Source organism: Mytilus galloprovincialis, chromosome 8 (assembly GCF_965363235.1).
Source record: "Mytilus galloprovincialis chromosome 8, xbMytGall1.hap1.1, whole genome shotgun sequence".
NCBI lineage: Eukaryota > Metazoa > Mollusca > Bivalvia > Mytilida > Mytilidae > Mytilus > Mytilus galloprovincialis.
The window spans coordinates 47,386,474-47,403,431 of record NC_134845.1 but is presented as its reverse complement, the minus strand read 5'-3'; the positions used below and the strand labels follow the sequence as shown (position 1 = coordinate 47,403,431).

The following is a 16,958-nucleotide window of genomic DNA, read 5'->3' as shown; positions in this document are numbered from 1 at the left end:
CGTTTGAATTGTGTTAACTTTTCATGTAAGGGCCTTCGTAGCTGACTATGCGCTATGGGATTTGCTCATTGTTGAAGGCCGTAAAGTGACCTGTAATTCTTAATTTCTGTATCATTTGGTCTCTTGTGGTGAGTTGTTTAATTGGCAATCATATCACATCTTTTTTTTTATATAAACAGTAGAAGTAGTATTCATAAAGACAAATACAAGAACACTATATTACGTTAAGATACTAAATAACGTCAGTAAACCTGCTTATAATACTGCAATAAATAGTTAGTCTTATTGGTTTTTAAAATATTGTTATTGAATTTATATTATTTATTCTTTACCAAATGACATTCCAAAGACGGTCGATATGAAATTACTGTTATTCAATATGATTGTTTTATCTAATCATAATGATGATATTAAACTTAAAGGATTGTAGATTAATATTCTTCGAAAGTATTTCCTTATTTTAAGTTTACATCATATTCTATATTCCTTATTAGCATAAATTGATATGAGTTTAACCTTTAAATATCATGAATATGTGTGGTCAATTTCTGACACTTGCATTTATTTAAAAATAAAACCATCTCCTTGCAATGAACACGTGTAGACGTTTTTGAAAAACCCAGTGACCTAATACAAATTTTACAAATAATTACTACATGATATAAATAGAATTAAAGGTAGTTTTGGAAGTTTTTATATAAAAGCACCTAAATGTCCTTTTAAATAACAAATAATTACCAATTTTGATGACTTGATTGTAGTATATTAATACGTAGCATATTTTTAAATCCACGTGAAACGTTCCTTCAAAGAACCCTTGTTAACAAGAAGGATCATGATAACATTACTTTGAATTGTATAACAACTTCGTGTAATTATTTTATTCATATACCTATTTTGTATTTCAATAACTTCCTTGTCAGTACGTGGGGTATCAGTCAGTTATATCATTGATGTTTATTTTACCATATGTTATCACAGTTTTAAACAACTTTCAATGATTCCCTTCAACAGAATCCCCTGGAACTGAGAAAAAGTGAGCCATCGATGAATAGCTTCTTTGGTCACTTATATCACGACCAAAACAGACCGATGAAGAATATCCCATTCATATAATGTCCATAATGATTAAGAAATTAAAATCATACAGGCATGATAACTTTCAAATTCCTTTTTTTTAACACTAGAAAACCAGATTTATCAAAAACGGTCATTTTAGTATGACCAGCTCTACAAAAATAAAATAAGCATAATCACCGAATTAACAACAGTGGATACGTCTTAAAATCGACAGAAAGACTAAACATGACTGCATAGTTGATTACTAAGATTTATTAGATGATGTTAAGTTATGTTTTTTGACCTTCTAAACTTCTAAAATTGAAAAAAAAATTATGAGATTTTGATCTACATCTACAAGTTTATTCAAGACAACATTATAAGCTCAGCTTACCGAGACTAAAAACTTTTAGAATGCAGGTGTAACTCGTATTCAATTCATAAATTGTAACAAAAGAAGCTTCCATGACAATTTCGGAAGACGCCAACTGCTAGAAAAGACAAAAATGTCCTGATCATATACAATCCGTTCGAATATACGTAACAGAACAATGTATAAAAAAAAAAAAACACAGAAAAATTAACCCTCCCCCAAAGAAAAAAAATAATACAATTTAATGCATTCTGTAAGCTGATTCTCCAATAGGAAAGTAATTTTTGAAAATATTCATTGCACACCAAAATATTTGTACATTCGTCTCAATATGTGGAAAGGGTAAAATATTTGGAGTTAGCAATGCAAACCTGCCCATCCAAACAAATTATCTTAAAGCTGATAAACAACCAATCGGAAAAATACAAGTCGGACACATGGCACCAATGCTGTTTGAAGCATGTAACATCATTATTTGCTTTGTTTTATTAACGACAAAAAAATGTGTTGATATCATGCTGATAATTCGATGGAGAAAAGGTGAATCAAATCTGCCGTATCTGATGTGGAGTGTCTCGACGGGTTTACATAAAACAATCTATACGAGTTTCACGATTACCGGACACACTATGATTATGTAGAGTACGTATTTGCATTTGAAAAACACATGTAACAACTTCAACGTCAAGCATATGCTACAACTAGTTACAATTATAGACAATTTTCGACCAAATACAATAGGATCACCAGGAAAATGACTACGAAGAAAAGAGCTGAAAGTGGTTAAGATTGGTTTCTTTTCATCAATTTTTTTGTTGATGCAAGTTTGATTTTTTAGAATTTTATATAATGTGTCAAGGTATTTACTTTTAATTCTTCGATGTAACGTGTTTTATATATTTTTTTGATTCATAAAACATTATTTGTAGTGCATTTAACGATAGGAATTTCCAAAAATGTCTTTTATGCTAATAATTATGTTTCATGTGATTTAAAATTAAACCTTTGAATTTCAAGAGACATAATATGCTCCATTTACAGTCCACTAAATTCGAAAAGAATATAATGAATATGAACCCGGAAGATCATAATTTTCCAATGATTGGTTGCTAGTTCATTATTTGCGTTATAACATGTATATATAAATAAAGATCACAATTCCATAACTTTAATTTTAATGATATGTAAGTGTTTGCTTGATGTTAAGCCGTATTGGAAATTGGTTTTTCAATGGAACACACGTCAATATCAGCATTAAGGAGTCTAATTGTAGTACTTTGCAGTGTTATACTGGATGTTAAAGGAGATGGTAAGTGCTCACAATACCCTAACATATATTAACACTAGATAACGGAAAGACCTTTTGATTTTGCTCATTTTTGTTATGATTTATTGATTTTGTGGTGCGCAAATTTTCATGGGAAATCTTTTGATTTCGTCTTGATTATAAAATGTATCAAACTGTCTTATTGTTCTGTGGAAAAGGCGTTAATAAATTCTTCTGATAATCGTTCTGTTAATTTTTCTATTAGGTTTATTGCCCTTTTCAGTAAAAAGGGACCGCACCAATGCTTTAATTGTAAGATACCTTCACGTTTGACTTTTTCTAATTATTTTATTTCATACCAATTTATGCTATTTCATGTTCTAGTGCTGTATGTGTGCCTCTCAACATATTAATTAGATGAATTGTTTATACTCGAAGCAGTATTTTTTATTTGGACCATTGCCATTTTTCTCTGTTAATACTGTTACACCTTGGACTTGTTGTGATCGCATTTCCAGCATCACATAAACAGCCAAATGAAAAATCATTCAGTTCATTTTATTAAAGGCCAATACAAACAATTTGTTTTTCATCTTTAGTCTGTTACTAAAGACTCATGTGCCTGCAAATGGTCTAACGAATATGGCAAAGTATTTTCCTCAAAGATAATTCGTGTAAAATAGCGGCTTTATCATTCTGCTTTGAGTAAATCTTTTCTACACCTACGACTTTTTTATTTTTTGGTATCATTTGCCTAATGTTAACAGCAGCGTCATATCATTATTTCCTGCTGAAAACTATTTGATGGTCGTATTACGAAGCCGAGGTTTACTGTTACCTTTGTAAACAATCAAAATAGAAGTATAAATAGTCATGTAAGCAGGTGTTTAGCATGTACAATATGATATAAATTATTTCGATAACGGAACGATTTTTACGACTGCTGACTCTCTCTGCCAATTTGGTTTTCCCCTTCGTACTTGCATTTACCGGCGTTTTACGTGAAAGGTCACGCTGAGGTAACTGCACAATGAAAACTTGTCGGCAAATGTTTTTGCTGGAAGGGAACAATTCAGAAAAACAATTTTATTTCTTAATGTGGACAAATTGAAGAATTTTCTTTTGAAAAAAACATGTACAGAAGTTTTGTAATGAATACAAGCCATTAAGTTATAAAAACCATACATGCATTTAATAATTGCCCTAGATTAATATCAAATATGTTATTTAAAAGATGCATTTTGTTAAAAGGTGACATTCATTATTTCCAATTCCTAAATTAAAGGTAACTACAACCCATAATGCATTCAGTATACATCAGACAAAATATAGATTTCAATTAAGATATTTAAATATTTTTGTAAAATAAAAATAATTTTGATTTGACAGAAACTACCGGTTACATTAATAAATCCAACTTCTGACTTCTACCTGTCTCTTATACATTGCTAGGACATTACCCCATGCAGTTGAGTCACAATCTGTAAGCCAACATTGTATATATGTATATATATATCTGGTGTAAAAAAAAATATTGACACCTTATGTTTGTGGTATAAGATCTTGACCACAAGTTTATTGTTTTCTGTTTAGTATTAAATTTATTTTAAGATCCATTTTGTTACATCTTGGAATCAATTTTTTTGGCAATCGCCAATAGCAGTCAGCAGGGTTAAAGAACATCAGTTGTTGGACCTGTTAGTCAAATGCGTTTTGTTTAAATATACTTTTTCACTTGTTTTGCCTTTTGGAAAATGTTGTTTGTGCTGTATTTAGACCCTTATACAACACAATTTGTTAAACATGCACACGTAAACAAATTGCTGTTTTTATCCAACGTTATCATAGGTTTGAACGTATTTTTCAATAAAGATTTGTTTGTTTATATATATATTTTTTGTGACTGTATCTTACATTAATTTGTAGGATCCTTTACTATAGATAATTTAGCTGATCTGTAAGAATAACATCTTCATGCCTTATATATCATGTACTGAAGTACGACTCTAGATTAAAACTGACGTGGAAAGGTAACACACGGCCACCGAAAGCTTCATTTTTGAAGCCCAGGTGGTCGTGTGGTCTAGCGGGACGGCTACAGTGCAGGTTCGAATACCGGCGAGGAAAGAACAAACAATTTGCGAAAGGAAATTTACAGATCTAACATTGTTGGGTTGATGTTTAGACGAGTTGTATATATATATATATATTGTGTTTGTGGCATAACATGTTGGCAACACGTTTATTGTTTTCTGTTTAAATTAAATTACATTTTTTGTACTCTCATATTATTTCGTTTTTTGAAATGTTCTATTAAATAGATAGTCCTGATAATTTATGACAGAGGGTTTGACAATGAGTCTTGTACAGGTTAAATACATTAATTATTTAATATTGAATTGCAGAGTAATCGTGTTTGATTGTGACTTCGAACCACAATCATGCGGGTGCCTCAATTGTCTAGCTTTGTCAGTTTTCCTATAAAAGGACTGTAATTTTTTTTGGGGGGGGGGGGGTGGCACTCCGGCTTCCTTCACCAAAAATATATGACCGCCATGAAATAACACAATAGTGGCGCTAAATACAAAATGTTATGTTATAGTTTCTTGTTATTTTACAGATCCATGTGCTACGGCTAATTACCTAAACAACTGGCGCAGGTCTGTGGCTTTTGAAGTTGATCCATCAAACAAACTATGTGACAATATTCTTGAACCGGGTTGGTACAGGATCACTAGCGGACAAGGTGACAGAATGCCAACAGAATGTGTAGAGGGTGGATTCAGATGCAATACTGCTGTACCGATATGGTTATCGAACGGTAAGTGATATTCTGTTAAAAGTAGAGGAGCATGTTTATATCCCGGTTTTAGCTACAATTATAAAGAGTGAATTAAATTTATTGCTTTGATAATTAATCAATGATGAAAAAAGGAAGGCATCCCTGAATCAAGATTAAAATTAAGCTGTAATATATAGAAATAGTTTATATTAACATGTTTGACATTTGGATTGTTAACACATGTGTTGAGGTGGGTGGATTAAAGTTGTAGCAAATTTGTGGCTCTCTGCTTTTTTTACTTCCCGCGTCATCGAACATACTATAAATAAAAAAGATAAGAACGAGAATAGAAGTTAAAATGAAAGAAGAAAAACATTTGGCGTTATGTTGATTAATTGATGATTCCAATTGATTTATCAATTGTATCAATTGATACTTATAACTTTTTTTTCGATATTAATATTGTTGTAATATATTATACGAACATTTCTTGAATTTTCAAAATCAAACTTAAACTAAAGTCTGTATTACATGACGATTATTTAAGCTTTTATAATGTTGGCTTCTTTTTCTTGCATAGGTCAACACACCAAAACTGTTGACATATCTCAGCAATTAAATATATTTCATTTTGTTCAATTTTAAGAGTTCGCCCAGGTGGAAAATGCATAATTCATATATTCGTAGATTTTTTCCCCTTTATTTGTATTGCATTTGTTAAATACTTGAAAGAATGTATCAGCAATGACAGAGAACACATTTGAATGCACCGTTTGTAAAAAGCGGCAAGATTTAAAAGATACAGACTGCTTCAAAGCTGTGAAATTTTAAAAGTGGCAGGAAATTAATGACCATATTGATCTGTTCAATTTGAAATTGGAATTATAGAATGTTTCTTGCAAATAACATATTTTACGTTGTTCGTGTTGTAAAATCACTATAAATACTAAAATTACTACACTGTCCATATTTTATGTTGGTAATTTTTTTTTTAAATACAAAATTTCTTATCTACTGATTGCGTTAAATGTAAGTCAGGTTAAATTACTAAATCCACTTGCATTATGCTGTTAACTAACTTATTTTCCTAGAGCGGTTTGATCAGGTAAATTCGCTTGTAGTATACATAATGTAAATACATTTCTTTGTAAAAAAATCAGGATTTTCTTTGTATAAAAGACGAATTAGAAAAATACACATTACGGAACCTTAGTTGGAAAGAAAGAAAGAAAAACCTGTATCCACGAAAAGAAATTTTGTTTGTCGTACATATGTACATAACATTAGCTCTGATGAATAGAAAAAAAACCATCAGGAAACCAATTAATATAACAGTTGAAACAAACCAAATAAGCAAACCTAAAACTAATACATATATACTGTGTATACCACCCTAAACAATGCCGACGGGAAAAGGCATTACCTCCTCCACTAATAGCGTTAATATTTTGAAGCCTAGGTGGTCGAGTGGTTTATGGTCCTGAATACAACACAGGTTGTGTCGCCCCGATGTCATAGAAGTATGGTATCGAATCCCGCAGCGGGAGGAGCAAATATTTGCTAACGCAAAATCCAATATCATCAATGTAAGGGTAAATTTGAGACGAACTATATGTTAATAAACATGATATATATAATCCATGACTAATGCGGTTAAGAAGAACATTAGTCAAAATATGTTTAAAATTTCATATGGTGTGGGTTAACGTTTGTAGAACTTCCCAAGTAGGTTAAACGGTCATATATGGTCATATCTGAAAAGACATGTACATCCAAGTAACACTGTCGGATCTGTTTACACATGTATATCAGAAAAATATTTTGAAATGCGGTAAAGTTAAAAAAGTACGTCGATAATAACAGGGAATTCGTCGGGTTTTATCATTGCATTTGTTCGACGTGTTTTCAATAAGCTAGCAACCATTCATGGCCATGTAAATGTATAAAACCACTCCAACTTGTTAAAACATCATAAAACAATCAACATGTAGTTTTAGGTTGTGATACTTTAAAAGTCTTCACTTAGATCTATTTTGGGTAGGCTCTTCTATGAACGTTTTTTTTTTTGTTGAACAGCCAGCATGAACGGTTGTCGTATTTAGGTCAAATATGTCAATTTCGAATTGCAATACATTATAGTCATAATGAATGAAAAAAAAGAACTTGTGCATCATTTAAGAGTTTGGAAGTGTTTTTTTAAGTGAGCTTGATTTACAACTGAAGACAACCTAAATGCCTAATGACACACTTAACCAGAGCTCGATTTGAATCAAAGATTAGTGACTTTGAAATTAAATTTTGCAGATCTTCAAGATGCAGTGTTGCGGTCAACATTGCAAATATTTGGAAACGGGCCAAATGAAAACGTTTAAAGATGGAAGACATTTTCATTTGAACGCCAATTCAAAAAACCTTATTTACTGCGTCACGTGTCCTGGTTGTCATGAAATTTGAATTGGACAAACCTTTAATTTTTGCGTTAACAATAAATCGTTAATGAGGTCAAAAAAGGAATTGCTAATATCTTCCAGAGTAAACGCGCGTTTAATCGGTGTCCGTTTTTTCAGTAGTAAAGGGGCGTTTACATCAGAAGTCACAAGTGTATTTTTACGTGCACTTAAAAGTAAACGCGCGTTTACTCTCCGAGTAACTTATTGTGTAAATAATAAAATGAACATCATGTACATTTGTATATCTGTTTTATTTTGTTAAAATGACTTTTATCAAAATATTGTACTAATGTGTGTTTAAAACCGTATGAATTCAAACCCCTTTAAATTAAATCGAAATATTAACTTTTCCCTTTGAAAAAAAGAAGGTTCAATTACTTGCAGTAGCGGATTTTCCATATTTCTATTTAAACGTTACATGTTAAAATATTGACGCACACAAATAAATTGAAAAAACTATTCCAAAATTAAATACGACAAAAGCTATGTGTACATGTAAAATTAAATCGTATACAGTATCATGAGTAATTGGTCTTAACAGCATATTCAACTGGCTTATGCTTCAGGAAATAGAAAAAAATTGACAGAGCGTAAACACATTTGGTTCCATGCCGTAGCAGGATCTCTCAGATCTTTATCTAAGAATCAATTATTAGTCATTCTTTGTTAACACGTCTTTACTACAAACAGTAAAAATGTGTTTACCTTTGCCTAAAATATATAGGAGATGCGGCTTATTTCACATTTAGACGATGATAGATATTTTGAAAGTACTAATCTTGTTCTATATTCATCTAAAGAAAAAAGAAACCAACATTTCATTACTTTTGGAATAATGCCTTATGATTCAAAGTATCTTCAAGTGTTTTCATCAACATTTATATGACCAATAATATTCTTAGACATCCTCCCTACCAACAAAATATGATAGCATAAGCTTTTTGTTTTAAATTTCAGTCCCAAAACATATTAAATAGTGGGGAAAAGTCTAAAACATTGCAAGATATAAGATAAATCACAAATGCACTACTACATGCAACAATACCAAATTTGATAAAATGCAATGATCAAACTTATTTTATTCTAATTTTTCAAAGAACCGAAAAACACATAATTTAAAATGTGGATATCACCAATTTACTCCCTCCAATTTAGAAAGAAGCTAGATAATTTTGAGCAAAAGCAAAATATTTATTGGTCAATGAGTTTTTTTAAAAATGTGGATTACTAGTATACTGCGCCCAAAAATAAAGCATCCAGAGAGAAACAGTTGATAGCAAATGACGATAATCAAGATAAATAAATGCAAATTTCTGATTCCTTGCCAGACTGCTAAATTTTGTTTTCTCTTATGTTGGGTTGATAAGACGTTCATGTTTAAAAGTTTTTGATTTTCATATTTTTTGGCCTCGTGTATTACTGAAGAGACATTTATTTGGGAAAGGTAAAATTACAATGATACGGAACTCCTAAGAAAGCTTAAAACGGGAAGTCCCTAGGCAAATAGCAAAATCAAAGAGGGAGGGGTAAATTCTACTTTGTAAAGAATCACACTGATTCAACAAATATTTCTCTGAAACTGATTCTATCAAAATGATCGATGACGTTTTGTTTTCTCATTAAATAATTCAAAATTTGGTGACTATATTGAACTCATCTATCCAATCGAACTAGAGATAAAAGATACAATAGATACTGATTAGTTTAGTCTTCCTCATATCTTACATCTAGAAATTGACAATGAGGGTCGGTTGTAAACAAAACGTTACGACAAACGAGGTGATTTCCATTCCAAATTATGAACTTACCATTTCTTAGAAGCAGTACTAGTATTCCAACAGCGACTGCGTACGGAGTATATATCTCCAAATCAATACGATATTCACGCGCTTGTATTTCCTACCATGACTTCCTTGACAAAGGGTTGCTGCTTACAAGGTAGCTATTAAACCAAGAGTTCAAAGTGATGAAGTTGAAATAATTCCTTCGTAAATATTACGGACGCATCACGAGTTGGTTGACTGTTATGGAATAACTGCCCTCACAGATTATATTAGATATGTTTCTGACGTTGTAACAACAATCCCCTTACCTTTTCATAAATGAGACTTACCGAATTAGACTATTTACCGGTCTTGTTATAACATGATCAACACAACGGATGCCACATGTGGAGCAGTATCTGCCTACCTTTCCGGAGTACCTGAGATGTTTGGTGGGGTTCGTGTTGCTCAGTCTTCAGTTTTTCTTTTTTATTTCGTGTGTACTATTGTTTGTCTGTTTGCCTTTTTCATTTTTATACATGGCGTTGTCATGTTTCTTTTCGATTTGTGAGTTTGGCTGATCATCTGGTATCTGTTGCCCCTCTTTTAGGAATGTTACCAAGATAAATACACAAAGTAACGCCGAAAATTAAAATTAGAGGATGACCCAAAGTGAATTGAGGGACAATGAGTTTTTCTAGTATACGATGAAACTCTCAGAAGTTATAGGGGCATATAAATGTTTGAAAAATATGCATAACAGAATAATGCATATGCATAACAGATGCATTATTTTACCTGTGAGTAAAATAGTATTGAATTTCTGCTTTCCATGCTAATATATGATTATCCTTTACAAAACATCAAGGTAAAAGTGTCACACTTTCATTCGTAAAGGGAGTTCTTATGGGAAATCTCATTGTCTATATTTATGTAAGTGCAACCTAAAATTAAACGATTATTTCACATTTCACATTTTTTTATTATGTACTCTGTTGGTATCATTTATTATATAATTAGTTGTAAATACATATAATCGGTATATTACAATGATCGACAAGCGTGCTGCATCAACAACTCGTACTGATATCAGATCAGCACGGTTTTAAAGGCTTTTTCATACCTTAGATCTGTATGACGTCATGTCATCGATTGCAGTAACTGTTGCAAACACTTTATCGAACCACTAATATGTATGGTGTAATTTCAAACCTCTTATCTGTCATTACGTCAGGTTATATGAAAAACAACTGCGTGAGGTATATGTATGTAATGAAGTGTACATGCTATTTTTCAATATCACACACCGTATGAACCGGAAACCAACATTATCTCTCGAGCAGGATCTTGCGATTAAAGGTTACACTTTGTAAATACAGCTGTTTCTCTAATCATGCTTCTTTAAGGGAGAAATATAATATTCGTAGATAACTCCTTTTGTTTACATGCTGGTTTCCAGTTGAGGTTGCCTCTCATAGAGATATAACTTGGGAATGTTACCAGTAAACATACATGATAATATTGTTTATATTGAAATGTTTGGTAACCGTACAGTTGAGGTAGGGGTTGTTAAGAAGTTTAGTGTTAGTTTAAACTCTTTGCGACATATAAACGTATATATGCTGCAAAGCCCTATATTTGGACCTTTGAAAAAAAAGGTTTTTTTTGAAAGCTTCAGATTAAATAATGGCAACAGTAGTATACCTCTGTTCGAAACTCATAAATTGATAGAAAAAAACAAACAAATCCGGGTTACAAACTTAAACTGAGAGAAACGTATCAAATATAAGAGGAGGACAAAGATATAACAGAAACACAACATTAAAATGTAACATACAAATAAACGAACTAGGCATTAGACAAAATCCGATGAAAGTGAAAGTGGTACAGTTTAAGCCGTTAAGTGAGTTCGCATAGTAAAATGCATTGTAAATATTTACAGAAATGCAACCTATATTGAAGTCTCAGTTTTATACGAATGTGTTTTGAAAAAAAGCCGTTTGATTATCTCTTTCTATCACGTTTTGTGTAATCAAACTCGTTCAAAATGCTAATCAACTTACAGTGAATGGAAATCTATGTTTCATACATTTTCTACTAAATAAATTCATCGTTACTGGTAAGGAGTTCATATGTGTATTTGGTCTCTATCTATAAGACGCAGTTGTTGGGGTGATGAATTTCTCTTATTTATTTCGATAGTTATCGAAACAATGAATTACTGAAAACAGTTGTGTGCTTTTTTCGTTAATTTCATTTGATTGATAACGATACATTCATTGAATTCATTTATATGAGGCAGGCATTACCCGTGAAAGGGGACGAATTCTATATCTATTATTTTATCAATTCAAACATATTTTAAGGAAGTTCGCTTGTCATGATTTTCAATTTTTTTTTTACATTTTCGGAATCCTCTGGTTTTATCAATTTGAATGCCGAAAAAAATGCCCATTGATTCCCATTTTTCTTTTTACAAATCTTTACATGTGTAATGATAAGGTCTTATTAAATTTTAATATCTGTTTAATTTTTTTTTGAGAACATAAACTTGTTAATGATAAAGCTATGAAAAGTCAAGAGAAAATATTTTCCATTAAAAATATTAAAATTTTGAACTTGTTGCCTTTTGTTGGCTGTTGTTCGTGTGATTCTTTGTCAATTGTGTTCTCCAATTTATTTATATTGTAGTCCTGTGTTGTCATTTTGATGTTATATTTCACATGGCCATAAAAGTGCGAGGTTTGGCATGCCACAAAACCAGGTTCAACCCACCATTTTTTCCTTTAAAAATGCCCTGTACCAAGTCAGGAATATGGTCATTGTTATATTATAGTTCGTTTCTGTGTGTATTACATTATAACGTTGTGTCGTTTGTTTTCTCTTATTTTTGAGTGTAAATTCACATTGCGATAAGACGTGTCACGGTACTTGTCTATCCCAAATTCATGTATTTGGTTTTGATGTTATATATACATGTTATATTTGTTATTCTCGTGGGATTTTGTCTATATGTGTTACATTTTAGTGTTATGTCGTTGTTCTCCTCTTATATTTAATGCGTTTCCCTCGGTTTAAGTTTGTTATCCCGATTTTGTTTTTTGTCCATGGATTTATGAGTTTTGAACAGCGGTATACTACTGTTGCCTTTATTCCAGACAAAATTTCAATGGCTTGTATCTCGAAAACAAGCATATTGACTTATATATATTTTTTTTGCCCTTTTCATTTCTTTATTAATCCCCAATCAATATAAACTAGTGATTTGATAAGTTAAGTATTTTGAAACTGAGAAGCGAAGTCAGCTCCCTTTACTTCAAAACTTGTTAAAAAAAGAAACGGAAATACCGTGACGTTTCCGATTTTGGTTCTATTGTTAGTGATTTAAGAGTGATAGAAACGCATCAGGTAACGTTTTTTTTTACATCAAAGAAAAGTTAAAAATGAAATTGTAATTGTGTTCCTTCCTTTATTTTACCGGACTTATTAATATATATTCCACTCAAAGTCTCATGACAAACGAGACTAGAGAAAGGAAGTAGATTTCTTCGCAAATACGGGAATTAAAAATATTGACAAAAAAGTTAATGATTTTAAGACAATAACAATCAAAACCAAGGAGTAAACAAAGACTCACAAAACCAAAAGACATTTACATCAACAGTTATCAATAAAAAATAAGAAACAACACGAACTCCACAAAAAACCGGGGGTGAAATCATGTGCTCCGGAAGGGTAAGCATGAATGAAAAAAGTACAATAAAAAAAATGGGGACATTTTCCCGATTTGTTTTTTTTTTATTATTGATTTTTTTTCTACTGTAATAGGGGACTTCGTCTCCTCTAAATTATACTTATCTACTTTTGAAGACTCACTTGATGTTGGAGAAAACATTTTTCCGAATGAAGGAGAAGTAGTGAATAGAACAGCATATGGGTCTCATTACAGTGGCAATTGTTACCAAACAACTCATGATATACGGATAAAAGGATGCAATGGGTTCCTGGTGTATTATTTAGTTCCAGTGGCAGCATGCAGTTCAGCGTACTGTTTTGGTAAGAAAAACATAACTCATATATATTTACCGTATATATTTTTATATTTATTCACAATATAACAATAGTAATGTTATTAACATGTAGACATGAATACATGTACATAAAAAAGTCGTTAATAAGATCAAGGGTGCAACATCTTGATCATAGATAAGAAAGAAGAAAAATACGAATTGCATGTTGATTCAGAATAACGTTATATTGTTTTCTTATTCGTCTGTTATTTTCGACTTCGTATTTAACTTTGACGTGTAAATTTTGGTCTCCACCTTTGCAGTTTATTCAAACTTCTTATTCCATTAATTTTTTTTCTTCATCAAACCGAACAAAAGTATTTAACCTGTCTGAAAGTTCACGCAACTGCAATAGTTCACCAAAGTCAGGTCATTAAAAATAGGAGATGGTAAAATAAAGTACTGAAATTACAATTAAACGTTAATATAACATGTTTAGTGCCAAGCTTTTATAAAAGTGCTACTAAATTTTTTACATATGTTTTGTCTGTTTACACACCTACTCTTGTCAATGTATAGGAACTATAATCCACTGTCTCTCAAGCTGGTAATTTATTTATGAACTAGTTATGAAAACTTATTCGTCGCATCATTTTATTTGGTTAATGTCTGTACCAAGTAAGGAGTAGGACAGTTGTTTTCCACTTGTTAAATTGATTGACAACGTTTGATGTTGTCTTTTGTTGTGGACTGTCCCTCTTTGAATTTGTCTTTGAGTTCGGTATTTTTATAATCCTTTTTATGCCCCACCTACGATAGTAGAGGGGCATTATGTTTTCTGGTCTGTGCGTCCGTTCGTCCGTCCGTCCGTTCGTTCGTCCTTCTGTCCTGCTTCAGGTTAAAGTTTTTGGTCAAGGTAGTTTTTGATAAAGTAGAAGTCCAATCAACTTGACACTTAGTATACATGTTCCCTTTGATAAGATCATTCTAATTTTAATGCCAAATTAGAGAATTTATTCCAATTTCACGGTCCACTAAACATAGAAAATGATAGTGCGAGTGGGGCATCCGTGTACTGTGGACACATTCTTGTTTAAACATGTTTTAACATAAAGTAGATTTCAACATGTTTATGTATTAAAGAAAGTGGCATTACATGCATAGTAACACAATATTTCAGAAGAAATAATTTCTAAATCATAATTTAAACAGTTTTGTGACGCTTCAAAAAATACTACTTGTTACCTATTGAATGATTCGTTGCAAAACGTATATACTTAAAAAATATTAAGCAACATGTTCACAGTATCAAAATGTAGTTGAATTCATGGGTTATCGGATTGTAAGTGTACGTTATCTTATCACCCTGCACTTAAGTTGACTTAAGTGTAATTGTACAGCATTTGTCTCGTTGACAATAATACAGCATTTCCCTTTGTTTGTATTACACAGGTGGTTATATCATGCCTTGAAACAATGTTAATACTATTGCAGTCTGGGTATATTCTTAAATTATAATTCTGGTACCTTTGATACCTATTTACTCAAAACAAAGGGTGTTACAGAGAGTCACATATTTCATAAACTAATAAGAGAGCTTGAAATTCCTTATCACGACAGGATATCCATATTCATTCGAATCACATGAAATTAATTTGTGTTGGGCTCTTGTTGCTTCTATTTTGTTATTTGTATACTGCAGTTTGTCCGCCGATATATATGAGTGTTTGTCATGCCATGGTCAGTTAATTGTGATCTAATGAGTTTGAATGTCCGTTTTGCATCTTTCGCCACTATTCAAATGTCAAATTAAGGTAATAAATTAAGCATTGTATAAACTGTTTAATTATCATTGTTTAAGGATTGTACACATGATTTACTTGTAGTCATTTTGTAGTCGCTCTGTCCTGGAGTAAATTATTTTAGTTGTTGTAAGCATTCATAAACTCAAACCTAATTAATCTTGCCTCATACATTTCTTTATAATAAGTTTTTGTAAAAGTATAAATTTGAGTGACTCCCGATAATAATAAAACCAGAGTTATCTCTTAATATCCAATGAAGCGGCTGGAACTCATTTTTTGTTTTATTTTGAACACTTTTAGCGGATTTTTTATACATGTAAGACGCATTTTGACAAATATACTAATTTTATCGGTTATTATATTTTTTTATGATAGATTTAATGCTACAATATGCTACAACACTTACTGTCAGTTCACGATTATAACTCTTTATATCAAACATGAACATTATAACAATAATATTATTGTTTGCTTTTTCAGTTTGGAGGTTTATGTCAATTTTTGTCTATCTTTTGTTTTACTCTTCCAATGTCGAAAATGTATTGTAGGCACGGAACAGCCATGTCCAGCAGGAACCTCTTCAGATACAGAATTTACACCTGGATGTGGAGGCGAGTATAAGGAAGTTATCCTCTTACTAAATAATATCATGCATATATATGCATATTTTGCGATACTATCACGAAATTTAACTCAATGTACTGTTGATTATAAACCGAAAGAATCGTGTTAAATTACCATATTCTTAACTTATATGTAAAAAAAATAAATATCAGTGAACATTCAATTCAGTAACAAATACGTAATCAACAATGTACTGCTGTTTGCCTAATGAAATATAAATGCTTGCCAACATATACATACTAAATACATTTACTTTGATTATTGAAATTTGACAAACCATTAATAAAGTGTAACTAGTATAAATGAAAAAAATATTTTGAATAAATTTTGATATAGCATGGACACAACCACGGCCACACTGTAAAAACAAGTTATTTGTATTTATTTTGCAATCATCTTTTAGTCTACTGCGACCCGTGCTGTACGTATAAGAGTCAACTCGAGAAATAAGGTGGGAATTATGCTTTTGACAATTTGATGTTGTCCGTCGTCTGTAAAACAGATGTTCAATAATCATCAGCCTACTCATATACAGTGTACATTTTGGCATCAGTAAAATTTTGTAAATGTATCAAGTAATTATACGACCCCAAAACAAATTTGGGATCGTATAATGGTATGATGTCGTCGTCGTTTGCATCGTCGTCTGCGTCGTCCGAAGACACATTGGTTTCCGGGTAATAACTTAAGTTTGAGTTAATAAATCTTTATGATTTTTTTTCAAAAGGTTCAATACCACAAAAGGATGGTCCCAACCGTTTAGGAATAAGGGGCCCAAAAGGGGCCCAAAACAAGCATTTTTCTAGTTTCAGGATAATAACTTGT

The 16,958-nt window shown here is 31.6% G+C and overlaps 1 protein-coding gene across 1 annotated transcript; it reads left to right on the top strand.

Moving 5' to 3' along the window:
* Positions 1-2,623: 2,623 nt before the first annotated feature.
* Positions 2,624-16,497, top strand: LOC143043040 (oncoprotein-induced transcript 3 protein-like). Its single transcript, XM_076215538.1, has 5 exons — positions 2,624-2,741; positions 5,320-5,520; positions 13,565-13,750; positions 16,058-16,124; positions 16,470-16,497. Exons 1-5 carry the CDS (start codon positions 2,663-2,665, stop codon positions 16,495-16,497), a joined length of 561 nt encoding a protein of 186 aa, XP_076071653.1. The 5' UTR covers positions 2,624-2,662.
* The last annotated feature ends 461 nt before the right edge of the window (positions 16,498-16,958 follow it).

Bases quoted from the DNA above. Each gene is read 5' to 3' on its own strand.
- LOC143043040 (XM_076215538.1), top strand. From the start codon at position 2,663: ATGGAACACACGTCAATATCAGCATTAAGGAGTCTAATTGTAGTACTT. The intron at 5,521-13,564 runs GTAAGTGATATT...CTACTTTTGAAG, and splicing joins ACCGATATGGTTATCGAACG to ACTCACTTGATGTTGGAGAA. The intron at 16,125-16,469 runs GTATAAGGAAGT...ATTTTGATATAG, and splicing joins ACACCTGGATGTGGAGGCGA to CATGGACACAACCACGGCCA.